Here is a 27917-nt window from a genome sequence, read left to right on the forward strand (position 1 = left end):
ATAGAATACCAGGAAGGCACTGGAAAAATCCAAATGTCATTCAGTTGGTGAGTGAATAGACTGTAGCATATTCATACAATAGAAAACAACTCAGCAATAAAAAGAGATGAACTATTAACGTAGACAGCAATGTGGATGAATTACAAATGTGTGAAGCTAGCCAAACTTAAAAGGTATATATGCCATGATTCCACTTCTGTGTCTGCCTTGAAAAGGTGACACTGCAAGAACAGAAAACTGACAGTGGTTGCCAGATGAAGGGAGATGGGGAGCATTAACTATAATACACACACGGAAATTTACGGGATTATGAACTATTGTACATCCTGATTGCAGTAGTAGTTCCATGACTATACATTTGTTAAAACTCAGAATTGTATTGTAAAAGGTGTGAATGTTACTGAATATAAAGTATACCTTTTTTCCTTCTTTTTTTTTTTAATTGTCGAGGCAGGGTCTTGCTACATTGCCCAGGCTGGGGCTGGAATTCCTGGCTGTAAGCGATCCTCTTGCCTCAGCCTCCCAAAGTGCTAGGATTACAGTGCTAGGATTACAGGCATGAGACACCACTCCTAGCATATAAATTATACCTTAAAAGGAGCGAAAAAATCTAGTAGAAATCAGTAAAAGAGCAAAACCCAATAAAAAGTTTAAATATTTACTGTTTCTTGGTAAATTTAATGTTTTAAAAATAAACTTACAGGGATACTCGATCTGTAGGCCTACAGTTCAACTGATTATGAAGCCTGCTCATGAGCTTCAGAGCAACTGAGCCTTCACCCCAGGCAGAAGGCAACAGGAAGGGAAAATCAAGCTCCTCAGACATTCGGCACCTGCCCCACGCCGGGTGCGAGGAGCTGGGAGCAGCCACCGTGCCAGGTCTGAGAGAGTTCACAGTGGAGAGAGAGAGGAAAACATGGAAGAGGTGGACCTGAGGCCCTCAGCCCTAACAGGGCTGCTCTGACAAAGAACCACCTCAGATTCTTTTTGGAAACTGACATTTTGGCCTTCATTTATTCAACACATTTTTTAGATAAGCACTGCATTGGGCATGGTGCAAAACAGACGTAGAAAGTTCTGGTACTCATCCAAACACACAAGACACAGACTTCCACCCAACTGTTTGCACAGGGCCATCCACAGGCTCCCAAGGGGTACAAGGGACCCAGGGAGACCTCAGGGTGCACCATTCACACTGTTCGGTTTTTGTTTTTAATGTTTATATTTCCATTGGTTATTGGGAAACAGGTGGTGTTCAGTTACATAAGCAAGTTCTTTAGTGGAGACTTGTGAGATTTTGGTGCATCCATCGCCCGAGCAGTAACCAGTGCACTCCATCTGTAGTCTTTTATTTCTCACCCCCTTCCCACCCTTCCCCTCTAAGTCCCCAAAGTCAAAACAATGTGTATAACATGCTACAATTTCAATAAAAACATGAAAAAAAAATTACGTTTCTAGAAGTGGAATTACATTTATTGTCTTAAATATGCATAGAATATATATGGAATTATCTCAAGAATCAGTAGAAGGAGCTGGTCACTGGAGGGCAAGATACTGTCTTTGACTTTCAAACTGAGTGAATGTATTACATAGTTCATTTTAAAAGATGTAAAGGGACCTGTCTGAGAACAAAAATATAACTCTTGTTCTCCATAACTGGCCATTCTAGTTCAGTATTGTTGGTGACTACTGCCTTAGTCCATTTTCCGTTGCAGAATGGGCAATTTATAAATAAAAGCGTTTATTCAGCTCATGGTCCTGGAAGCTGGGAAGTCCAAGAGCATGGCACTGGCACCTTCTTGCTGCATCTTCTTGCTGTCATCAAAACGTGGCAGAGGGCATCACATGGCGAGAGGGCAAGAAAATGCTCAGTAACTATGCTCGGGCCTCTCTTCCTCTTATAAAGCTACCAGTTGCACTCCCAGGATAACACATTAATCCATTAGCCCTTTCATCCATTAACCCACATATGAATTAATCCATTCATGAAGGTTCTGCCTTCCCAATCACCTCTTAAAAGCCTCACCTCTCAACACTGCCACACTGGAGATTAAGTCTAAGCATGACTTAATCTCCATATTCAAACCAAAGCAACTACCATAAGTCACCAAACTGCTAGATAAGAAGGTCTTCTCTTTCCTAAAAGATGGGGAATAGAATTGCCAAAAGATTGGATAAAGCTGGAAAAAAAGTACACCGAATGAGCTGTCATCCTCCTCTTCTTTGTACCACAGTGCCCCAGTGCTGACATCCTAACAGAAGGCAGGACATGGCAGTTGAGTTCTGACAGTGGAGACAGTCTCTGGTGTCCCTCCTTTCCTATGATTCTTCAATGCCCAACCCCGACCTTGTCCTCATGGGATAAGAACTGGAGTCCCATGGACTGGCTCCTGGTCCCAGCTTTGAAACCTCATTCATCCATCCCACCAATATTCAATGAATCTCCAATCACACATTCAGCACCTCCTTGGGTCTGGGGCTAAAGACTGAGTAAGACAGATGAGCACCTGCCTTTTCAGACCTTGACAATGGAGCTAGTGATGTGCTCCAGCCTGCCTGTGCTGGCTCACAAAAGACAACTGTTCATTTTTCAGGCATTTCATGACCTGGTTGCTAAACACAGACACCCTTAGGTGATACAGAATCAAACAATGCTTCAACCCCTGCGACAACACCAAAAGCTTAAAACACAGCTAGAGCTATTGCAATCAGCAGTGCTAAAGCCAAAACGAAGCTCAGCTTAAGGAATATAATTTGTACAAGGTGAGAAATAGTCTAATAGTAGATCACATATTAGATTTAATGGTAATACATTTACTGGGTAAAAAACTAGCGAATTGGGATGCAACTCTGTTTGTCAAACCATTGTCAGTTATAGGCTGGCCACAGTAAAAATCAGTAAAGGCATTCTGTGAGCCTTACATTGGCTGAATGGAATTTATAGTAAAGAGTGCACGTAGTTTGCTATTAGTTGTAAATTGTGTTATATATCCTTTATATCAGTACGTGTATAGATGTGTGTGCATGTATATTTATACTGAGTATGTATATATACCTATGTATGTATGCACACAGGTATGTATGTATACACACACAAACATTTCAATTCACCACTGCATTGAACTCTGCTGCCTCAAGCTTAACTTCTTTGAGCTCTGGTTTCCCAGTTTTTCAAAGAAGTATAGAAAACCACTTCCCACTTGTCTTCAGGGGTCAAAAAGAAACCACATAAGCTATAAAATTGTTACCGATATCCTAATTCATCTCCCCAAAGTGGCTGATTTTTAAACACCTGCTTCAAACAACTTTCCCCTTGTCTTCCGGCTTTCAAGCACCTGTCTTCTTGTCTTCAACCTCTTTATTATCACAGGAGGAAGTGCAACCCAGAGAACAAGAGCTCCACAGAGCTGAAAACTGCTGTCTCCAGCTGTGCCTGTCCCTGTCTGAGCAGGGAGGACTTGGCTCTCCAAGGTCCTTTCACAGCCCCACACCCCAGCAGTTCCTCCACTTCCTCCCAAAGTGCGAGGAGGCTAATTCACACCTTGTTGTGATGCTGGCAAGGCTCCCAAACCCTCAGCACCAGAAGTCGATTTTTCCATCAATCCATTTACACAATTCTGGAACCCTCTGCTTCTTCTCTCTAGGTGCAACTCCAAGCTCTTCCTATAGAGCTCACTTTAAACCATAATTAAATCCTAACCTATTAGAACACATGATACACCTTTCTACAAGCATGAGAAGCAATTAAAACTTACCTGGGAAGAAGTCAATTCTATATTAAGACTTCCTTCTTCCTTTTGGAAGCTCCAATTTCCTTTTTGTTGTTGTTGTTTCCTTATCTTCACTGACAAAAAAAGTCACAGCATTTCAGACTACTCAAACACACAAACATTAACAAAGGCACTCACAGTGACAGCCTCTTCCCTAGTGTCTGGATCAAAGGCCAAACTGGAGAGCAGGTATGTCCTCTCGGCCCTATTCTCTTGGCATCTCATGGCTTCCCTCCCACCCCCACTTCACTGATGCCCCCGAGAGCAGTTACAACTATGCAGAAACGAAGCCACTTTTGAGAAGGTTGGGCCCCACCTCATCGTCACGGAAAAAGACCAGGTCCTGAGGAAAAGTCAGAGGTGGTGCTACTGTGTCGTTGCTCGGAGGATGCTGGGTGCTCCTGGGCCTGGCTGCCATCCCTGTGTCCCAGACATGGGGGCAGAGAGAAAGGCAGAAGGACACTCCCCAGTTGGCAGTACCGGGCAGCAGGAAGAGTGGACCACCACCGGTCACGTAATCACCCCAAACCACCACGCAGACGTCTCCGATGTGATCAGCCAGACAGCTCCAGGGAATATGGCTTTGGTTCATAAAAGGTTTGGGTAAACTACTCTCCCAGAAATTGTAGGAAACCAACCAATCATCCTCAGATTCCTGGAGCACCGGGACAATACAATTGTCATTGGGTTGCAGCGAGGAGGGAAACTGGTCAACACCAGCCCTCCAAGAGGGCGGAAATACCACTCCTGTCTATTCCAGAGTACTTGGCATAGGCCAACTGCAGTCTTTTTATAGGGGCAACTGTGGAATCCTGAGAAGAGGAATGAAGGTGATGGTGCACGTGGGAGGCGCCCGCCATTGGTGCCTGCTCTCCGGGGCCCCTTGTTGAACCCCGTGATAAAGCTGGGGTTGGGACCAGGGATATCGGCCGGGCCCAGAGCCCCAGCCCCAGGAAAGCAGACAGGGACAAAGGCCTAAACAAGCAGGACTGGGCACAAGGCCCCAAGCTAAGCTGCTTTTCCTCCTATCAGTCTGATGTTACTTACTTGACTTGGCCAAGGAGCACCTCTTGCAAAATACTCTGTTCTAATCTGCTCAGAGCAGTTTTTCCTGCGATCTCTACTTCCTCTTGACTACACGTAAATCTTTTTATTTTCCTGGAAGGATATTACTGGATGGACGCCTGTGACCCTTTCGAAGGGGTGGCTGTTTTCACTAAGGGTGGAAGTTCATCTAACATTTTACAGCTGCCAAATACTGGGCGCAGGCCAGACTTTTCAGGCACCAACATGGATACCCACATAGCTGTGTAGACATTGATATGTCAGCAGAAACCTTCGTACATACAGTTCGACGCTTCTCTACAGATACAGAGAAATAAGGAAAAAGTGACACTCCTAGAGAAAAGTTAAGCCATCTGGGCATGGTCAGATCACAGGCTCCAAAGACATTTGGCATAGTCTACAGTCATTTCCAGAAATTACCACCCTAGACCCACCTAGTAAGCAGTTGTGAAGCTCCAATTTTCAAGCATCATCAAAAAAAGAGCAAGATTTGACAGGACTGAGTGGCCGACATCAAAGAGACTGGCGATGGCAAAGGGTTAACATCAGTGTCCTCAGGTTTTTCCTTTCAAAGGGCAAATATGGCCGGGTGCAGTGGCTCACGCCTATAATCCCAGCACTTTGGGAGGCTGAGGTGGGTGGATCACCAGAGGTCAGGAGTTCAAGACTACCCTGGTCAACATGGCGAAACTCCACCTCTATTAAAAATACAAAAAAAATTAGCCAGGTGTGGAGGGGTACGCCTGTAATCCCAGCTACTCGGGAGGCTGAGGCAGGAGAATCGCTTGAACCCGGGAGGCAGAGTTTGCAGTGAGCCAAGATTGTGCCACTGCACTCCGGCCTGGGCAACAGAGTCAGACTCCAGCCTGGGCAAGAGAGCGAGACTCTGTCTCAAAAAAAAAAAAAAAAAAAACCATAAATGGCAAATATTCCAGGGCAAACAGCTGTGCTGTAAAAACACAAGTTCAGCGACAGATGTGTGCTGTTTTCTCTCAGAACCCCACTAGCTGTGCTATGGGGCAGATGGGGACCCAGGCACCTATGATCACTGGTGCCCATTTCCTCTTCTGTAGAAGAAATGCGGTCAACCACATTTTATTCCCACTAGACTCACCTCCCCATTCTGCTTTCAAATTTAAAAATATGACACTGGGACTAGCTACCATGGTAATAAGTACCAATAGATTTGGGGAAAATCATCAACAGGATGGAAAGGAAACAACCATTTTATCTGAAGCCTACTCTACCCCAGCTAGTAGAGAATGATCTGGGACCCACTTTGCACCTTTATGGGGCTGTCACCTCACAGGGTTATGCCAAGGATGAAAACATGTGCACAACACGCTATGCATCTTCAGGAACTTTTCAGCGATTCCTCAGTTTACCTTTAAAACTCATAGGAACCATGGCTATAATCCTTCAGTTCAGGATTTTGTAATTCTGATCAGTTAATGAAGTTGATCATCAAACAACAGATATTTCTGAAGGGCCTTGCAAGATACGGGGAACAAAAGAATTATGACACTTTACAGGCTCACAATCCAGGAAAGATGCACACACAGAGAAAGGGGCGGGGTGGGGAGAACAGTGGGGAGTCTTAACGCTGGATGAATGTGTCAACGAGGAATTACCCCAGGAGTTTGCAAAAGGAGGACACTGCTTGAGGTGGGAGGCTCAGGAATGCCTTCAGAGGGAAAATGGACTATAAACCCAGTACACAGAGAAGTAGAGAGGAGGGCCCAGCAGATGGGTTCTGTAGATACTGACCACCGGCACCCCCGGAGGAAAGCAGTAACGCAGCAAGCAGCAAGCCTGCTATCGGCGCCCACTAAGTGGACGCCCTTCCTGGTTATTCTCCATCTGTCCCATCGGTCTGTCCCCACTGCCCGCAATCGCATTCTTCACTCTTCCTTACACACTGCACCGCTCTGGGCGGCTCCCTGCAGGTGGTTCCTGTTAGGTTTGGCTAATGAGAGGCACTGGTGGGACTGTAGGGGCAGGAATAGAGAGGCTGTGATGTTTCTCCCCCAAAGTGGCAAGTACTGGTGACCCCCCTCTGTGGCTCCAGTGCAGCCCTAGGCACGGTACAGGCTCCCCTTCTGCTGCCAGACAGTATGTACCTGACCATCCCATAACCTACATCTGGACCATCAGAAGGGCCCAGTTCCGTGCCAGCGCCCTGACTGCCACACCTTCCTTTTGCACAATACCCTCCAAATCCACCCCTTCAAGCTTTTCCAATCCACCAAGCCTTGGTTAGCACATGGGAAAATGCCCCAACCCCAGGGTGCCTACATACTGGAGGAGGCATCACACCTCCTGCCAGGGGGTTGAGGAGCTAATTCAGCCACGTGGGCTGCCCCGGCCACACACGCAGCATGCTAAACCATCCAGCCTGCTGAAGAGGCAGCAACCAGAGGCCTAAGAGAATAAGAAACAAGGAGTTACCTAACGCTGAAGAAAAATTAGCAATCAGCCTGAAAAAACTTACAGCTATTAGGCGGTTTAGAAAAAAATCACCAAGACAGCAAGCAGGATGTCACCCTTGGGAGAGAGCAGAGGGAAGCAAGGTCAGCTAGCAATGGGAAGTTGCCAGGCCAGGACTCATGACTCATGAGGCCTGCTCAGCAGGAAAGGCAAGGCAGAAACTCCGTGTTTGCCATGGCTGGACTGAACCCCAGGGAGAACGGGCCCGCTGGGAGAACCCAATATGGCCTAGACCACAGACCACAGCTACGACCTGGCTGGCTCTTGAGCCCCAACAGTATGGATGCTGCAATGCTGGCAGTGTGCAGGAGGATCTGGAATCCAGTAGAGACACAAGGGAAAAATTGGAGTAGTGCTGGAGACAGAATCCCACTTTCCACACCAAGGAGAAGCACAGAAGCTGGGAGGGGGGAAGTACAGCCAGAGAGTGAACTCCAAGTTGGCATAAAGCAGCAAGAGGCCACATTCATCTGCCTCCCTTCAGAGGCAGGGATGCGCTGGCTGGGCCACTTGGGCAAGCCCGTAACTGTGCAACTCTCTGCTTTGTGTTCTCCCTGGGGATTCAGTGGACTGTGCGGTGAGAGCTGGGAGCTAGGGAAAGGGGGGCAAGGGCACCTGCTGACCACTGCAGGGCAATGGGGGGAGGCTGGTAAGACCGAACTGCAGGAAAGGGTCATTAGGAGTGGGCAGAAGAGGTCAGCAGGACGGACCCTGAGAATGAGAAGAAAATGGGAGCTACTGGCCCTGCAGCTCCTGCTCAAGAGCACCCTGGTAGAAGCTGCTCGTTACCCATGTGGTCCCCTTTGCTGATGACCACAGATCCACAGAGTTGGAAGGGATCCTCAGAGGCTATCGGCTCAACTTCCTCCCCAAATCGGCAATCCGTTCCTCAACATCCCCACCAGGTGGGTACTTAGTGCAAACACTGCAGTGTCCACCACTCGTGACCTCACTTGCAGTCTGCTCTGCTCTTGGGCAGTTGAGGTTTTCCTACTAAGCCAAGCTCTGCCTCCTCATGGCTCCTACCACTGACCCCCAGTGCCTCCACGACAAGCCTATCCCCATCCAAAAGACCATCTATGTGTGTTTTCACGGGCTTCAGACACAGAGAGGCTCAGAGCTGAATTTCAGTTCTGCCACTTACTCATTTCAGCAAATTAAATTATTTAATCTCTTTAAGCCTTGGTTGATTCATCAATAACACAGGGCAGGGCTTAGCAAATCATGGCCCACAGGGTAAATTCAGACCATTGCCTGTTTTTATTAGAACACAGCCACACCCTTTTGGACACATAATGTCTGTGGCTGCTTTCAAGTTACAACAGAGTTGAGTTGTTGCAAGAGAAACCATCTGGCCCAGGAAGCTTACGATATTTACTATCTTTACATAAAATGTCTGCCAAGCTCTGAAATAGAGGACCCCCACAGGAGGCTGGTTTGGGAATTAAATGCAGTAATATTTACAAAAAGATGCACATGGTGCTTGACTCCACAGCTACATTATTCATGAGATGCTGGGGTTCTCCGGCTTTTGCCTTCTTTAGACTCCCCCAAGTTTGTCAGCGTCTCTCCCAGAACAGGACACTCTCATGTCACAGATGCAGAATGACCTCAGAGAAAACAGAGAAACCAGCAACTCCCACTGTGGACATTCAATTTCTATAGTATAGACAAAAGCTGCATTTTCTTCTTAATGCAGTCACAAGGCTATAGGTTCCGCAGACATTTGTAATTATCTTTTTTTTTTTTTTTTGAGACGGAGTCTTGCTCTGTCGCCCAGGCTGGAGTGCAGTGGCGCCATCTCAGCTCACTGCAAGCTCCGCCTCCCGGGTTCACGCCATTCTCCTGCCTCAGCCTCCCGAGTAGCTGGGACTACAGGCGTCCGCCACCACGCCCAGCTAATTTTTTGTATTTTTAGTAGAGACGGGGTTTCACCGTGTTAGCCAGGATGGTCTCGATCTCCTGACCTCGTGATCCACCCGCCTCGGCCTCCCAAAGTGCTGGGATTATAGGCGTGAGCCACCGCGCCCGGCCGACATTTGTAATTATCAAAGCTCTCAGACTCTTCTCCAAAAGGACACTGTCATGACAAGTCTCCCCGCTGCTGCATTTGGGCAACTGCTTTTTCTCTCCAACTTAACTGTCTGGCTTCATCTTTATATCTGTTACATCTAATCATGTTGGACTCGGTTCAACCCAACTAATGGGAACCCCCCTTCCATTCATTCATTCATGTCACTCACTTCAATGTTCAGTCTGGGGCTGCTTCTTGTGCTCAATTCAACAACCAGAAAACAAGTCACAGACCTAGATCACGGTAGCTTCCAGTCTTAAGGAAGAGAATGACATTTGAAATCTATTATACAAATAGGTATGGAATTGCAGGAGCTATTTGAATGGAGAGGGAAAAGTGATTCAACAGGGCTCTGACACCCGCCACGTCTTACCAACAGGTTCTCCAGGTCATGCTCATTGTCTGTCTCAGCCCAGACCTCTGGGGCACAGGAAACTACGCACTCCTGGGACAGTCCATACAAATCAGAGTGCAACAGCAACTGCCCTAGACCTCACGCGCACACCATCTGGCAGCCTTTTCTCTTCGCTCGCCAGCTCTGGACACCCAAGGTCAGTATCTTCTCTCAGTTCATTCCACAGGAAGCTCGGGGCATTTTTTTCCCCCCCACTGGGTGCAGGCTCCTCCTTCCCTACACTAGCTCCAGACTCCTAAGCATATCAGTCAAGACTGATCTCTCTTGATCTTGCAGTCCAGTGGTTCTCTGCGGAGGGTGGGGGAATTTTGCGCCCCCTCACACATTTAGCAATGTCTGTAGACATTTTTGGCTGTCATAAGGAGTGTGAGGAGGTGGCTGTTACTGGCATCCAGTGGGTACAGTCCATGGATGCCGCTAAACATCCTATTATAAATCTCATGTCCTAAAATACAATGCACAAGACAGCCCCCACAACAGAAAACTATCCAGAACAGGCTGTCACTAATGCCGAGGTTGAGAACACCTGGTTTAGAGGAAGCAAGGAGAAAAAACAGGCATTGAACACATCGTATGAGCCAGCACTGTGCTAGATATTTTAAACTTCTTTAAACTTCCCTTCCAAGACAGTGACAGTAGAACAGGTCACAAAATGAGCTGCACCACCCACTACCCGATTTCCAGACCCGGCTTAGCAGCTAGGGAGTCCAACTATCGCTTCCAGCATTTTAAACACACTATTCAAGGCCAATCATCTTTCTGAACTGCGGTTTTCAAAATGTGAATTACAATACCTACCTCCAGCTGCTGGTCTAGAGTTCCTAGCAAATCTTAGTTTCCTTACAGCCATTTCTTTCATGTCTTATTTCCAGCTTTCTCCAAGGAAGGCAAGGGTAGAGACACACACACACACACCCACATTTGCACACACCTGCTTACATTTTTATGTCGTCCACGAGAATCTGAATGAAGGAATGAAACCTCCAAGTCAGAATGATCTCTCCTTGGTTGAACTCCAGAAAACATTTTTCCTTGCTTCATCTCACTTCCTATTTAGCCTTTCTAATACTGTTGGTCACGTAAAAGTCTGTCTACCCTGCATGACTAGAAGCTTGTTGAGCTAGAGGGCCCTGCCCAACACTGCAGCAAGATGATTCAGATATTCAGTCAGCCCTTGGGCAATGAACAAATGATGGGGCAAATATTACGGTTCAAATGATAGTTTCGTTTAACAGCCTATTTATGGTACCTGTTTATAGCTTATTTGTTGTCTATTTGTTAGTTCCCTTGATGTTTTACCTAAATTCACCTTATAGACCCAATTTCCAGGCATTTTCCTTTTCAGATTTTGTCAGTTTTATGTTACTTTTACTAACTAAAGATACCCACCCAACAAGCCCAAAGAACAAGAAAGAATTCTTTAAAAGAAAACAGCCTCCCGGCCAGGTGCAGTGGCTCACGCCTGTAATCCCAGCACTTTGGGACGCCGAGGCGGGCGGATCACCAGCCTCTGAGGTCAGGAGTTTGAGACCAGCCTGGTCAACATGGTGAAACCCCGACTCTACTAAAAATACAAAAATTAGCCGGGCATGGTGGCACGTACCCATAACCCCAGCTACTCGGGAGACTGAGGCAGGAGAATCTCTTGAACCTGGAAGGCAGAGGTTGCAGTGAGCCGAGATTGTACCACTGTACTCCAGCCTGGGCGACAGGGCAAGACTCTGTCTCAAAAACAAGAAAGCAGCCTCTCATGCAGCAGCCATAGTTCCTGAACAAGCCGGACCCCACTCCAGGGGAACAGAATGAGTACTTAGACATGTAAGTGGGCATTTACCCGCAGCTGCTGGCAGCGCCTCGTCATTCAGTACATCCCAACAATCCAGCCTTTCAGCCACCAACCTAATAGGCTTTTCTTGGCACGGACAGTGCTGGCTTGGCAAAACACTCATTTTCACATCTTAAATTGGTATGTGTCAGAACTGAATGGAGCTTCAGAATCTGCCGTCTGTCTCACATGCTGCACTAGGCTTCGCTTGGTCGGGGACTCAGGTGTCCACACTCATCTCAGACTCCTTTCTCCATAAAGATCCATGAAAAAAAAATCAATTATTTGTATCCCTAATCAAATTCCCAGTGTCTCATTTGGCCACTCAAGATGGCTTTTAAGCCAGGTGTGTTGGCACATGCCTATAGCCCCAGCTACGCAGGAGGCTGAGGTGAGAGGATCACTTGAGCCCAGGAATTTGGGGCTGCAGCGAGCTAGGATCACACCACTGTGCCTGGGTAACATAGGGAGACCTCGTCTCTAAAAAATAAACAAATAAATAAAAGACAGTTTTTCATTGAAAAAGCAAGCTAAAAAAATAAAATCAGGCCAGGCACGGTGGCTTACATCTGCAATCCAGCACTTTGGGAGGCCGAGGTGGGTGGATCACCTGAGGTCAGGAGTTTGAGACCAGCCTGGCCAACATGGTAAAAACCCGTCTCTACTAAAAATACAAAAAGTTAACTGGGCGTAGTGGCGGGCGCCTGTAATCCCAGCTAGTCGGGAGACTGAGGCAGGAGAATCACTTGAAACCAGGAGGTAGAGGTTGCAGTGAGCTGAGATCGCGCCAGCCACTGCACTCCGGGCCAGGTGACAGAGACTCCATCTCAGAAACAAACAAAACACACACACACACACACACACACACACAAAATCTACCTTTCAGGAAATGAAGCACACTGCATTAAAAACACGAATTTATGTGCTCACCTAGTCTCAGGTTCCCTATAACACCAGGATGATATCCCTCAAAGCATTTCCCAGCAGCCTTCTTGCCGAGCAGCTAACTCCTCCTGGCTACAGAGCAGTTTGTAGTTGTCTCTGCTTCCTTAAATGCATCTCTTCCCATCTTAATAGATCCTCCTTAATATGAAGCTTTTCCCTTCCTTTCCCATGGTGTCTTATGGACTTTGAAAAGGGTATCCTTGAAGCTCTGCCTTCAGCAGTCAACTTTCAAATGCACAGCTAAATTCCTAGTCAATATGTTTCTTAGGAACCCTAAGCATCATCTAATGAACACATAATAAGGTGGACTCACTAAGGGAGCCCAGCACATAAACTGAGTCCAGCTGGAAGGAGGCAGGCATACCTAGAAAAATGGATCAGATAAGCAAAGGCAAACTTGGCAGAATGAGCCCGCCAGGCAGGCTGAGCCAAAGGAGACAGGCAGAGGAGAAGAGAGGGAGGAAGGATGAGACCGAGGAGAAGTGAGCCCTCACCCGCACTCTGCCTGTGGGAGGCCAGGCCAGGAATGAATGGAGAAGAGGTAGGACCGAGGAACACAGATTCAGAAGCGTGTTATACTGTCTCTCCCTCTCTCTCCTGTTCCTGCTCTGTCTTGTTAACTAGCGTCCACCTCTCGAGCACTTGCTGTGTGCCTAGCACTGTGTCAAGCACTTTACACATATCACAGGCATCCTCACAACCACCTTATGAAGTAGCAATAACAACTATCCCCATTTTACAGACGATAAAAACTAAATCTCACAGAAGTCAAGTGACCTTCCCAAAGTAACAGCTAACGTGTTTTGTGGAGACAGGGATTTGGGTCCAAAGCCCTGAAACACTGTTCTAATTTCTGCATATGTACCTTTATAAGGCAACTAAATAAACATGGCTTACTGTGCACTTAGCTTAATCCCAACCAACACCAGAGACAAAAGGCCATGTTCTCTACCCTCAGAAAACTCACAGTCCATAGGGGAAGCCAAGAATCCCACGCATAAGTCCCCTGTAATAAGAATGTCATGTGGGCAGTTATCTACTCCAAATCATGAAGGAATACAGGAAATCAGAGCAGGAGCCTTCCTGGAGGAGTAGCCCAGGAAATGCTCTGGAGAGGGTGCCAGGAGAAGCTGGCTGGGTCATTTCACATGTGTCTTTTCCTTCTCATTCTCCAGCTTATTATAACTTCTCTCAACGCAGATAAACATTATTTGCACTCAAGAGAATGTTGCTTCTAAAGACAAGACCTACAAAATGATGGTTCATATTAATGAGTCATATTGTTAAAACAGGATCTACTCATTCAATGCCCAAATCAAACTGAACAAAACCAAGGGACTTCCTGCTTCTCCATGGCCACGAGGCTGACATTCCCCTGTCCGCTCCATACATGTCAAGCGATATCTCTTCCAGCCAACGAACGGGTGGGGAGGAACGCACAGACTGACCACTTTTCATCCTGTAGATATTCCACTTGTGCTAATTCACTTCCTCTCCCAAACAATTGAAACAGATGCCTGAGGCTGGACGTAATGGAATATATGATGGAGACCAGGGCACACCCTTATCGATTCTAAATGGGCAAACTGTAAATATCTTCTGTTTAGTCCATCCATAGTGACTTAGTTAGGAAAAGGGCAAAAGCGGCCTGGCCGTGGGCTGACTGGTGCCACTGTCTCCATGAATGGCAAAGGAACGGAGCAAGTGAGAAAGGGGCCTCCTCCATGTGCTGTGGTACAGAAGGAAAAGAAACCGCGATCATCTGACGCCAGAAGAGCTCCCAGGAATGAAATCTGTGAAAGATTCTGGCATCGCTCCCAGCCGTTCACACACTGATTGTAGAGACTTTCAGTGGCAAAGCCAATATCTAGGAAGACAATTTTCTATATTCCCATCCTAAGCGCACAGAAGAAAATGCTGGCAGGATGGCCGGGCGCAGTGGCTCATGCCTGCAATCCCAGCACTTTGGGGGGCCAATGCAGGCGGATCACCTGAGGTCGGGAGTTCGAGACCAGCTTGACCAACATGCAGAAACCCATGGAGAAACCCATCTCTACTAAAAATATAAAATAGGCTGGGTGCCGGGTGCGGTGGCTCAAGCCTGTAATCCCAGCACTTTGGGAGGCCGAGACGGGTGGATCATGAGATCAGGAGATCGAGACCATCCTGGCTAACACGGTGAAACCCCGTCTCTACTAAAAGATACAAAAAACTAGCCGGGCGAGGTGGCGGGCGCCTGTAGTCCCAGCTACTGGGGAGGCTGAGGCAGGAGAATGGCGTGAACCCGGGAGGCGGAGCTTGCAGTGAGCTGAGATCCAGCCAGTGCACTCCAGCCTGGGCGACAGAGCGAGACTCCGTCTCAAAAAAATAAAATAAAATAAAATAAAATTAGCTGGGTATGCTGGCGCATGCCTGTAATCCCAGCTACTCGGGGTACTGAGGCAGGAGAATCACTTGAACCCGGGAGGCAGAGGTTGAGGTGAGCTGAGATCACGCCATTGCACTCCAGCCTGGGTAACAAGAGCAAAACTCTATTTCAAAAAAAAAAAAAAGAAAAGAAAATGTGGCAGGCTCTGCTTTCAATTATACTGATGTATAGGCCAATGAAATATTATTTTAAGGTAATAAATAACTTTTTAGCACTTTTTGCCTTACCAAATTCCTAAGGACAGCTCTTCTGTGTATTATGTGCCATTTAGCATCTCCAACGTCAGCAGTACCCGTTAAAAGTTTGTTCTCCACAGGATACGTATACCTGCAGCGCCCGTAGCTTTGTTTTTATAAAGCCAAACAGCTTGTAACTCTTAGTCTATTAAATATTACACTCCAAAGGTTGCAGCCTTTCATCACTTTCCCGGAGACACACATTTCTGCTGCTTACTCATAAACCACAGATGGCCCCAAAATTGAGCTTTACACAGAGGAGGCAAAACAATTTAGAAAAACCTCTCAAAGGAGGGTGGAAAGATCAGAACTGAATCAACACTAAATTCTGACCTCTTCTCTCTGCCTGTCCCATCATAACCTTCTGCCACTTTTTTTCTTGCATCGCTTTAGGTGCACCTATCCTCCTCTCTCAGAGGCAGCCCTGTCCTGGAGAGACATATGAGGTGCTAGGCAGACATACAGACAGGCAGCTCAAAGGAAAATCTAATCATTTTCATGAACAGGGAAAAAAAGAATGGCACTGATGACTTTCTCTACATGTCTTTTTCACCTGGAAAATTCTATACTGTGAGTCAGGTGTCAGGGATTGTAGCAAGGTCTCAAAAATCCTGACAATCTTTTTAAGGTAAAAAGGAAAAGTTGGACCAGCGCGGCGGCTCATGCCTGTAATCCCAGCACTTTGGGAGGCCAAGGAGGGGAGATCACCTGAGGTCACAGACCAAACTGGCCAACATGGTGAAACCTCATCTCTACTAAAAATACAAAAATTAGCCGGGTGTGGTGGTAGGTGCCTGTAGTCCCAGCTACTTGGGAGACTGAGGCAGGAGAATCACTTGAACTCAGGAGGCGGAGGTTGCTGTGAGCGGAGAGCATGCCACTGTACTCCAGCCTGGGCAAGAGAGTGACACACTGTCTCCAAAAAAAAAAAAGGAAAAGTTTATACAGTTTTGAAAGTAAAAAGCAATGAACTAAGACATAACTATTCAACAATGAAAATTAGTTCATTCTTGTAAGTGAAAATTTATAACAACTGCACTTAAAACATTTACCAGCCAGCCCCATTCATCACATATTTCCTAAATAAGAATAATCAGGCAGTTTTGACAGAAAATAAAATGTGTCCCAAAAGAAGTCCATACCTCGAGCCAAATTTCCCAGCCAAAACCCATCAGGCTTATGAATATAAGCGCCATCAATATAAACTTTTCACACTCCAGAGATCGGCAGTTTACAAGCACTCATTTGCTGAAACATTATGTTCTTCGTCCAAAGTTGTATGTGTTTATAAAAGGAAAAAAAAAAAAATCAACAACATTCTCCCAACCTCCTTCCCTCCCCTCCCCACCACTCTGGCATCTCTAATCACACGTTAGGTTACTGAATAAAATTCTTCAAGCTCACAACTGAAACATCAAAAGGTAGTACATAAGGTAAAAGCCCCGTGAATGCCGGACGTGGTGGCTCACACCTGTAATCCCAACACTTTGGGAGGCTGAGGCGGGCAGATCACCTGAGGTCAGGAGTTCAAGACCAGCCTGACTAACATGGAGAGACCCTGTCTCTACTAAAAATACAAAATGAGCCAGGAGTGGAGGCACATGCCTGTAATCCCAGCTACTTAGGAGGCTGAGGCAGGAGAATAGCTTGAACCCGGCAGGCAGAGGTTGCGGTGAGCCAAGATCGCGCCATTGCACTCCAGCCTGGGCGACAAGAGCGAAACTCTGTTTCAAAAAAAAAAAAAGGCCCAATGATCACTTCTCAGAGTAAGCAACGTTATACATAAATGACCACAGTGTGATCCATAAGCCACACCAGCTCTCAATGTCACAAAATTAGCCAGGCGTGCAGGCGCATGCCTGTAATCCCAGCTACTTAGGAGGCTGAGGCAGGAGAATCGCTTGAACCTAGGAGGTGGAGGTTGCAGTGAGCCGAGATCGCGCCATTTTACTCCAGCCTGGGCGACAAGAGCGAAACTCCGTCTCAAAGAAAAAAAAAAAAAGGCCCCACGATCTCTTCTCAGAGTAAGCAACATTATACATAAATGACAACAGCGTGATCCATAAGCCACACCAGCTCTCAATGTCACCTAAAGAAGAACAAAGTGACAAACGCACGTCACTATGGATCACGCTTGTCAGGTATCTCCAAAGATTAGTTACTATCACATGATTGTTTTGTTTTGTTTTGGATAGAAGATAAAATACAACTATTTTAGGTTTTAGATTTTTTATTTGTAAAAACCCCCTAGCACATTAACTCTAGAGCTGGGATACAACTGTACTTACCTGAGAAAGATTTACTAGTTAGAGAAAGTTAGTTTAAATCCATTTTAGTTAGATGATGTGGAAAATCGGAATGTCAACTTCTTTTTCCTTTCACCCTAACTGCACCTTTTAAAAAGTTCATTTATAATAGAATGTACCCAAAGTCATACATTGGATTTATTATAAATAATTATACTGTCATATAACCTCTTTCAAGGCCGAGAAAGGATGCATTCCATTTGGAGAATTTACCCCAACAAACCAGAACAAAACAATTAAGTATTATCTTCCACATAAAGTCTCAAACAATCACACACCAACTCTAAGCTAGCCAGATTAGTTGTGGCGTAATGAAATGAGAAACTGTTGGTCATTGGCAGGTAGGCACACAGGTCAGAGACAACACTCTTAGACATTACATTATTCAAAAGTTAAATAACAATGAAAGTGTTTTTGGAGTTTTCTAAAAAGGTAAACCATTAACTTGGGACTTTAGTAAAACTACGCCACATGTTAACATCATTCAGAACTGCAAGGTGCAAGCCACTTGGAAAAGGAAAGAAGGTTCCAGTGTGTTGTTAAGACCTGCAACAGTTCTGAGCTCAGAGGGCTGACCCTGTTGCCTTTGGCTAGGCTTCAAATGAAAACCTACCATGAAGCAGCTACTGTATATCCCTAACCATTTTCTCCAAGCAGATGCTGAAATAAATTGGCATCAAATGGCTGCCTACTTCAGCTCTCTTAAACATCAACTTCATCTGGCTTTCAAAAATGGAAAATTGTCAAATCCTAAGTAGCACAGATAATGAAATAGGCCTAGCCCAGGGTTCTGGGTCCATGTCTTATCACCTTTTAATCAGCTGCCTGGAGAAAGCCACTCAACCTGTCCAAACACAGATGGATAAAATGTGAAGGGAGGCAATGCTGGTCACTCAGCCTTCTTCCAGGTCAAAGTCCCAGCCGGGAGCAGCGGCTCAGGCCTGTAATCCCAGCACTTTGGGAGGCCGAGGTGGGCGGATCACTTGAGGTCAGGAGTTCAAGACTAGCATAGCCAACATGGTGAAACCCCACCTCTACTAAAAATTAAAAAATTAGCCAGGTATGGTGGTATATGCCTATAATTCCAGCTATTTGGGAGGCTGAGACAGAGAATCGCTTAAACTGGGGAGGCAGAGGTTACAGTGGGCCAAGATCACCCCACTGCACTCTAGCCTGGGCAACAGAGCAAGACTTTGTCTCCAAAAAACAAAAGGCCGGGCGCAGTGGCTCACGCCTGTAATCCCAGCCCTTTGGGAGGCCGAGGTGGGTGGATCACAAGGTCAGGAGTTCAAGACCAGCCTGGCCAAGACGGTGAAACCCCGTCTCTACTAAAAATACAAAAAATCAAAAAATAAGCCAGGCGCAGTCCCAGCTACTCGGGAGGTTGAGGCAGGAGAATCACTTGAACTCGGAGGACGGAGGTTGCAGTGAGCCGAGATTGCGCCACTACACTCCAGCCTGGGCCACAGAGTGAGACTCTTGTCTCAAAAAACAAAACAAAACAAAAAAACATAAACAAACAAAGTCCCTGAGCTTGCCGGGGTACTCTTCCCCAATGGAAACCACTCCCTTGGTGTCAGCAGGGTGGCTTCCTTTGTCTCATAATCAGAAATAAATTTCTACTAAAATAATATTCACTTAATTTATGCAAAATGTTAGGTACTCATGGCAGTTGACTAGAATGAAGGATGAAAGTTCCTAACACATTTCCCTGCTGAGTCAGGCAATATGACCTTGACCATGTCACTCCCAGATATCAGATATCCAGCAGCTTGGCCCCTCACCCCCAATCACCTGGAAAGAAGTGGTCTGGATTACAACTCTACTAGGAGGGAAGACAATAAGGCAGAAGAGCCAATGTTGCCTCTCCTGATATAACACCTGTATATAACCACAGTCAGCCCTCTAGACCTGTGGGTTCTGCATCCATGGATTCAACCAACCTTGTACCAAAAATATTCAGGGAAAAAAACTGCATCTGTATTGAACATATACAGACTTTTTTTTCTGGTTATTATTCCCTAAACATTATAATGCTACTACTTAGGTAGCATTTACATTGTACTAAGTATCATTAAGTAATCTAGAGATGATTTAAGATATATGGGAAGATTACATCGGTTATACGCAAATACTATGCCATTTTATACAAAGGACTTCAGCATTTGTGGATTTTAGTGTCCCCAGAGGTCCTGGAACTAATCCACCATGGATACTGAGGGACGACTGCACTGGAATTTATCTGGGCATCCATCTCTGAAGGTTTCCTATGAGTTTTTCATGGCTTCGCAGGGGCATATGCCAATGATATGGGGCCTTCAGGTTCCTCATTGGCCGGGTGAGACACAAGCTGAGGGTAAAAGAACATGGGGGACCAAGAAGTGAGCTTCCATGTTCCTTGGCTTCCTGACCAGTAAGCACCTCCACCCACTCTGTTCCTGCCCCCTTGAACCTATATGATGCCTGCCCTAGTAACCCAGCAACACACTCCCAGTGCCAGCAAGCAAGCATTCAAACAAACTGCCACTCACCAACCCCATCATGTCTTCGCTTCGTATCCTGGAAGATTATTATTAGACCTTCCTAAACCGTACGCACTTCTAAAATCACTAACCGTTGCCTTTAATCTATGTATCGGAACTTTATCTCTCTTAAAACTTTGGACCCTTTCCTATCAGAGGAAACATCTGAGAGCATTCTGAGTCAAAAATACTAAGAGGAAAAATGTCACATTCAGCACAGTCCTATAAGGATGCAGAAACCCACCGGTGGCCTGTGGTTCCCATTTCCGAAGAAAAAACATGCCAGAAAGTCTCTCCCCTTCTATGAGCCACACAGGGTTGCCATTTTTCTTAGGACTGACTCCGGCAATTCGCAGTAAACCAGCCGAGAGATGCACTTGGACTGCCAGGACTTATGACAACTTCTTACTTCAATGAAAATGCCTATGGATTTTACGCCGAAAGGGCAATGTTTTAAACTTGAATTATTAGCTTCCAATGACCATCCAAACCAAGGTAAAATATTTAATGCTCCATTTCATTTGTTTTGTTTAAAACTGATCTTGTGCTTGAAAATTTTGGCTGCTGTGCTCATTACTGCTGAGCCACAAAGAATGCAAAAACAAGAGCAGTTTTATTTTGATGAGCGGCAGCCATTATATCCTAAGTGTTCATCTTCACCACAAGCTATCATTTATTGAGGGCCTAATACATACATATTCTTTCAAGTTGCTTTACATATATTGATCCACTCAGTCTAGTCTATCAGCATGCATTTACTGAGTGCCTTCTAAGTGTCATGCATCAACCTGGGCATTAGAAATAAAAAGTGAGGAGCAAGTCCAAGGTAATGGCCCCATGGAGAAAGCAGATCATCAAATAAGCAGTTATGCAATGTGGTAAATGCTGTGATGGAGAAAACAGGTTAATAAAAATAATAAAAATAATACATTAGAGGCCAGGCACAGTGTCTCTGCTCTATAATCTCAGAGCTTTGGCAGGCCGAGGGGGGAGGGCTGCTTGAGCCCAGGAGTTCAAGGTTACAGTGAGCTATGATAATGCCACTGCACTCCAGCCTGGGGAACAGAGTAAGACCTCCTCTCAAAAACATATATATATATAAAATATATTACATATATACAAATATATATATTTTAGACACATGACACTTAGTAGGTGTTCAGTAAATGCATATCTATAGACTAAAAAGACAGACAGATATTAGCCAGTGACTGCATGATAGAAGTTTAAAGTCACATCTGCAATTCTCACAACACCCTACCAAGGTTGGTGTCTCCCCACTTTCCAAATGAGCACACTGCCTCTCTAACAGCATCAGCCTCTGCATCATCGTTTGTATCGTACATCCCCATTCTGGTCTCAAAATTGCACCTGCCAAACTGCATTAGCTCATTTAGGCATGCATGAATCCTGATATTAATCAATCTGTAGGAAGTCTATGACACACTGCGCACTGTGGGGAGAAAGGACCACAGTAACTCCACACCACAGGGGATACCCCAAAGAAATCCACAAGCTGGCTGCAAAGAGCAATACAAGACTAATAAATGTAAAACAGGATGGAACATGTCACTGGGCAGTCTATGGTCATGGACAAAGAGTCTCAGAGAAGTCACTTGACTTAAAAAGGGGAAACTCATTGTGGAAGGATTCATTAAGGAAGTAGGACTTAGGTCTTGAGATCATATAAGGTCAGATGGTGCAACAGGAAAGAAGGCCAGTCCCTCAGGAAAGCAGTGTACACAGAGAGGTGCCCAGGAGGCTCGCAGGTTAGGCTGAACGACGGCCAAGGGTGTAACTAGAGCCCGACAATGTGGCAAGTCAGCCCGCAGCTGCCCAAGGTGCCAACTGATAAGAGATGCTAGGGCATCCTGGGGCATTAAAACAACCCGGTATAATAGCAGATGGAGAAAACTGCATTTATAAGAACTCCTCCCGAGACTATTACACATAATAGAGGCAGTTCTTTGTTCCACCTCCTGGGACAGAGGGTGAGACCCTAAAGGGCCTCCAGGAGCCAAACTGAAGGCCACCAAACACTCTTCTAAACATAACCCGTGCATCTGCTGCAGGGACTTGCTTCTGTGTGGAGGGTGTGCCAGCTCAAAGCCAGGGCTGCATTATTCAGAATCATAGGGGAGGCTGAATGCTGTCAGCAACCCTTCTCCTCCTGACCCTTTTCCTATAGGGCATCCCCTCCCAAAGCTGGTAAACAGAAACTTAAAGAATATTGAGTTGCCGGCCAAGTTATTAGCTTGCCTGGGGCACCCACATGTCTCAGCCAGTCTACAGGTAATATCTAGACTTGTTTAACTGTCTACTGCTGATAAACTACTTTTACAAGTTAGATTACTTGATTTTCACAACACCCATGAAATAAGCACTAAATCTCTCTCTTATATTATAGAGGAAAATCCTGAGTGTCAGAGTAGAGGAAAATCCTGAGTGTCAGAGTGGGTAAATGGCCTGTTCAAGAAAACTAGTAAGTTGCAGAGCCAGGTTTTGGACCAGGGTATCTGTCCAGTGGTCCATCTGCTCTATCACTGCTGCAGATGGACTGCTGCAATAGTTGTAATACTTTATAAAGTTACTGACAGTTGACAGAGAGCTTTTACAGAAGTCTTAGGCAGTACACACAAATACGCACATTTTCAGTTTTCCTAAAAATAAAATAATATTAACAATAATACTGTACTCTACTTCTTCAAAATCCCATCTTTCCTCCTGGCTATGTACTGTGTCTCACTACATTTATAAGGTAAGTGAATCGTTGTTATTTAGATGACTGCTAAAGATATGTAAGTAAAGTCTTTCTGGTTTTTTTTGTTTTTTTTTTGAGACAGAGTCTCACTGTGTCACCCAGGCTGGAGTGCAGTGGCACGATCTCCAATCACTGCAACCTCCGCCTCCCAGGTTCAAGCGATTCCGTGCCTCAGCCTCCCAAATAGCTGGGACTATAGGTGCGCGCCACCAAGCCCACTAATTTTTTTTGTATTTTTTGTAGAGACGTTGTTTCACTGTGTTAGCCAGGCTGGTCTTAAACTCCTGACCTCGTGATCCGCCCACCTCAGCCTCCCAAAGTGCTGGGATTACAGGCGTGAGCCACCGCGCCTGGCCAAATAAAAGTCTTAAATCTCAGATACTGGTCTGCTAGTAACTCACTGCTTAGAATGACCTTGCATTTGTGCCACATATCTGCCCATTTCCATTTTCCTGCTACCAAACTCCTGCCTCCACTTCCAATCTTCCCTCAGTGACACGTGATGTCATATAAGCAGCATCTTCCTACATGTCCATCTTACATTCAGACTTGTTTTCAGGAAGTGGCTACATCCAAGGCAGACATAAAATCACAGGACTTGAACAATTTTCCAAAACCCAATCATTCACTCATTTTTTGGCAAAAACAATAGCAGCTTTACAGGATAGATGAGTCTGTACATTTCATTTTTAAAAACTTCAGACTTCCAGGTTTTCAGAGCACTTCTTTAAAATTCCTAGGTCACGTAAATTATTTAATAAACAATTTGTCAGTTTAACTTGCATAGTGGGCAGAACGTTATACAAAGAAATGTACATGGAGCAAATCAATGTGCTAGTGATAAATAAGCAAACCACCTCACTCCCCTCATCATCACGCCCACGAAATCAAGATCACAAACTCCCTTCGCCAACCACAGGGAGGCCTCTTTTTCTATTTCTTTCTCATAACACATAATTGTACCAAAAAATCATAATGAAAATAAGGTCATTATACTTAATCCATAGTACAATAATCTCAACTAATTTCAGTCATCTCTCTAACAACACTTAAATGATCAGGCCGCACTACGCAAATCAAATTAAAATGTAGTTTTTCGCTTTTTTCTTCCAGTCCCAAAGGAAAACTCCAAATACCACTCATCTTGCTGAAAACCACAGGAAAGTTATTTAATTCCAGTTAAACCAAGTATTTCAACCGCACACTCTTAAACTTTAATCTTAAACATATCCATGAAATGTGATTTTTGAAGAGCTTTCCTTATTTACTCACCAGATCATCAATATGCAGAGCGCTCTTCCTAAGCACAGGCCCCCATCGATGTTTTCAGTCAATACTAAACATTTAGAGAAATACTCTGCTACAGTAACTTTTAAAAAAATTCTACACTATCATTTGAATTTTAAAAAAATTTAGTTAAGCTTAGTTTCCATAATTCTCATTAGGTAATCCAGGATGTGGGTGTTTTTTAATTTGCTTTTCATGGAGAAAAAGGAAGCTTTGTATCAGGACATCAGATGTATATGGGAAAATACATATTTCAATGCACATATAAGTACATATTTCAATGCACATATAAGTACATATTTTGTTTGTTTAAATATCCTTTTGCCTACTCCACTCACAATGCAAATACACCACAAATTCCATAAATTCAGTTTTAAACGTAGGTATGAAAACTAGGTTTTCTACTAAAGTTGACCAGAGCCCAAAACACTCTGTCTAATACACACTCAAAGGAAACAGCAATCAGCCCTTAGATGCTCCGAAAGAAACCATTCTTTGTTTACCTAGAAACTGAAAGATTTTACACTGAGAATCACAGCTGCTAGGGCAATGGAGGTATGCTCTGAATCCAGATAGCCATATTAGACTCTCATTGATTTGTTAAAAATTTAACATTGTAAATGAAACCAAAGCAACCACCAATACCAACCACATAATTAAATTCCTGGTTGGAAGAAGTCTCAAAATCCAAGCCCAACATCAACATCTGACAAGTCTCCATTTACCACCTACCAATACTTGCTCACATTACACTGAAAATTTAGATAGAGAAAAAAGTACTAAGATTTTAAAAACCTATTAGTTTGTACTCTCCGCTTAAATCACACATAAAAGCTAACTCCAGTTGCAATCATAATCTTAGTGTTTGTCCTGTTGTCATAGAAGGGCAAGGGCTGACAAGAGTTAGTGCAGAGAATTAAATCTGTTTTTGTCCAGGGAACTTGATCAATATACTGTGCATCACAATCTAGCGCTGAAAGGCTGCCTCTCCTCCACCCCCAGGCCCTTGGATCAGGCAGTTTATCGCTGGGTTAGTAACTCTTTTCTCTATGATTTGCGCATCTCCAGAAAGGGCGAAGGAGACACCTGATTCGAACTGCATTTGTTTACCACCCAAGGGTTCCATCGTTATGCATCTCCACAATCCAGGAGGGTACGTTTCCGGGACCCCCTTTACCTGCCAAGTTCCTCGCCGGTGTCGTAGTAATCATCCACGTTTTCCTGCCTGAACACGGTCATGATAAACTGTCACGCCTCACCAAAGCCCAGCGCACTTCAGCTCCGCTTCCCAAACCATCACCACCGCTCCTGCGCCTCCGTGGCCCCCTCATGCATCAGTCTCCAGTCCTTTTGGGGGGGAAAAAAAAAAAGGCAATAATAATAGTAAAATGGCAACCCCAAAAGGAAGTAGACCTCCCCGGCGCTAAGACCCGCTCGCTGAAGACCGGGTCTCCGAAGCTGCCCCTCCTCGCGGGGTGGAGAGGAGCACCCTTTGTTAAAGCTGGGCGGTCAGAGACGCCCCCGACCCCTCAGCCTCGTGCGCGCGTGGGGCCGGGCACCACGACACCCCGAGGTCCGCGTCCCCGAACGCTGGGCGGTCTGTTCGGATCAGAACCGGCTCCGGAAGTGACTGGCCTCCCCGCCTCCCCTTTCTCTGCACACACGCCCACCCAGCTTTCCCACCTCCAGGGACGCAGCGGAAGAATGAAGCCCTCGCCCAGACGGAACGCGCCTCGCTGGAAGCATCTCCCTCCAGCCTGCGGCAACGGTGGCACCCCCGCGCCACCTCTCGGCTCCCGCGCCTCTCCTGCCACCGTGGCCACCCTCTCCCCTTCCCCGAGCGAGGCAGTCCCCAGAGCCACATTCCTAGCGACTCCCTCTCCGTTACCCGGTCGACCCGGCGTGCGGCCGCCCGGGGGAGCAAGGGAGGGAAGGGAGCGGCCCACCGAGGCGCAGCCGTCCGCTCCAGATCCCCGCGCCCCGACACAAAGCGCCTGGTCGGGCCGGCGCCACCTGTTCTCACCCGGCCCGCGGGGCTGGGGAAGCCTCCCGGCTACGATCGCACTTCTCCCCGAAGCCAAGTTTCCCTCCGCCTTGGCCTTCCCAGTTGCTCGAGGCACTGCCCGGGCAAACCCCACCGCGCTCTGGCCGGGAAAGCAAAAGCTGGCGCCGGGGGCCGGGGGGACCGGGGAGCCGCGCCTGGCCACTCACCCGGGCGCCTGGGAGCTCCCCGGGTCCCTCCGGAGCGCTGTCGAAGGCCGACCATAGGCGCCAGCGCCGGAGACAAGTGGGGCGGCGGCAGGAACACAGCTAGGGAGGGAGTCGAGGGCGCAGATCCCACGCAGCCGCCCAGGCGCCGGCACCAGACCCTGCCGCCGCGAGGGTCGCCGAGTCCCCTCCGCGGAGGGAACAAAGTCCCTGGCGTTGGCCCGGCCGGGTCTCCTGCCCGGGCTCTGGAGCAGCCTCTCGCCTCCTTGCCGCCTTTTGGGCGGAGGGCGGCCGGCAGGCGGCCAATGGGGACCCTGCAAGCGGGCTGGCGGCGCGGCCCACCCACCTCCGAGCTGCCCTGCCTGGCCGGCGCTGCGGGTTCTGCGCGGCGCTCGCTGCTCCTCCCAGCTCCGCGCTCTGGGCTCGCTGGCGCGCTCTACCGCGCACACCCCGCACACACCCACTCGCCCCACACCCACGCCGGCCTGGGAGCCAGTGCGGGCGCCCCACCTGTGACACACTGCTAAGCTGCCCTCTGCCTGGGTTCCAGGGAAACACGGTTCTTTCGCCCCGGGATGCGTACTGGGATCCCAGCTTGTGCCGGGCACGGTGCTCGGTATGGGAAAATCACAGAACAAAACAGGTTTTTAAAAATCCCTGCCCTCCGGAAACCTGCATTCTGGTGGGACAGATAGATAATAAATATGTAAGCTAATTAATAAGGTAATCTTGGAGGATCAATCCTATGTTTACCACAAAACAGGTTAATGGAATAGAGAATGGCAGGAAGGGAGCGGACCTCATTAGACCGGGTTCCTCTGCCGGACTGGTGTTGGAGCCGAGGTTTGAAAGCAAAAAGGTTTGCAATCCGAAGAAAGGTCTCCCAGACCCAAAGAAGCAACAGAGACGAAGAATTTATTTGTGCTATCCAATATGCTCTTGGCTATTGTTGAGATGAAATGTAGCTAGTCCCAAATTAATTGTGCTGTAAGTGTTATGGATAGGAGAATGAAAAATATCTCATGAATATTTTTATATTCATTACACGTTCCAATGATAGTATTTTGGATACATTGGGTTAAATAAAATATATTACTAAAATTAATTTCACCTGTTTACTTTCTTTTTTTGAGACGGAGTCTCACTCTATCACCAGGCTGGAGTGTAGTGGCGCGATCTCGGCTTACTGCAACCTCCACCTCCAGGGTTCAAGCTATTCTCCTGCCTTAGCCTCCCCAGTAGCTGGGACTGCAGTCACGCGTCACCATGCCCAGCTAATTTTTGTATTTTTAGTAGAGACGGGGTTTCACTGTGTTGGCCAGGATGGTCTCCATCTCTTGACCTTGTGATCCGGCGGTCTCAGCCTCCCAAAGTGCTGTGGTTACAGGCGTGAGCTACCGCGCCCGGCCTCACCTGTTTACTTTTTAAAAAGTGGCTACTAGAAAATATAACAGTACCTATGTGGCTTGCATGAGATTTCTGAGGACTGTTCTGGTCTACACAAAGATCCCATATCCACTGGAGACCTCTGTCCACTTTCTCTACTTCCCACCCCATGCTCCCACCTAATGTTTGGGTGGAGACGAAG

The 27917-nt window shown here is 46.5% G+C and overlaps 1 protein-coding gene across 7 annotated transcripts in view; it reads right to left on the reverse strand.

The window, feature by feature from the left end:
- The window catches only part of DAPK1 (death associated protein kinase 1), a 209526-nt gene extending 182726 nt beyond the window's left edge, over nucleotides 1-26800 (reverse strand). For 2 of the 7 annotated variants that reach the window (XM_031654069.1, XM_031654073.1), the window contains exons 1-2: nucleotides 26676-26800; nucleotides 25299-25468 (exon numbers count right to left, since the gene is read on the reverse strand). In XM_031654069.1, coding sequence (XP_031509929.1) covers nucleotides 25299-25360 — 62 coding nt within the window. In that variant the 5' untranslated portion in view covers nucleotides 25361-25468; nucleotides 26676-26800. Of the gene's footprint in view, nucleotides 1-25298; nucleotides 25469-25804; nucleotides 26104-26144; nucleotides 26301-26332 lie in introns of those variants that run through there. The other 5 variants (XM_031654068.1, XM_031654072.1, XM_031654071.1 and 2 more) reach the window with 4 other exon arrangements.
- Nucleotides 26801-27917: the final 1117 nt, after the last annotated feature.

This window comes from Papio anubis, chromosome 13 (genome assembly GCF_008728515.1).
Source record: "Papio anubis isolate 15944 chromosome 13, Panubis1.0, whole genome shotgun sequence".
Lineage (NCBI taxonomy): Eukaryota > Metazoa > Chordata > Mammalia > Primates > Cercopithecidae > Papio > Papio anubis.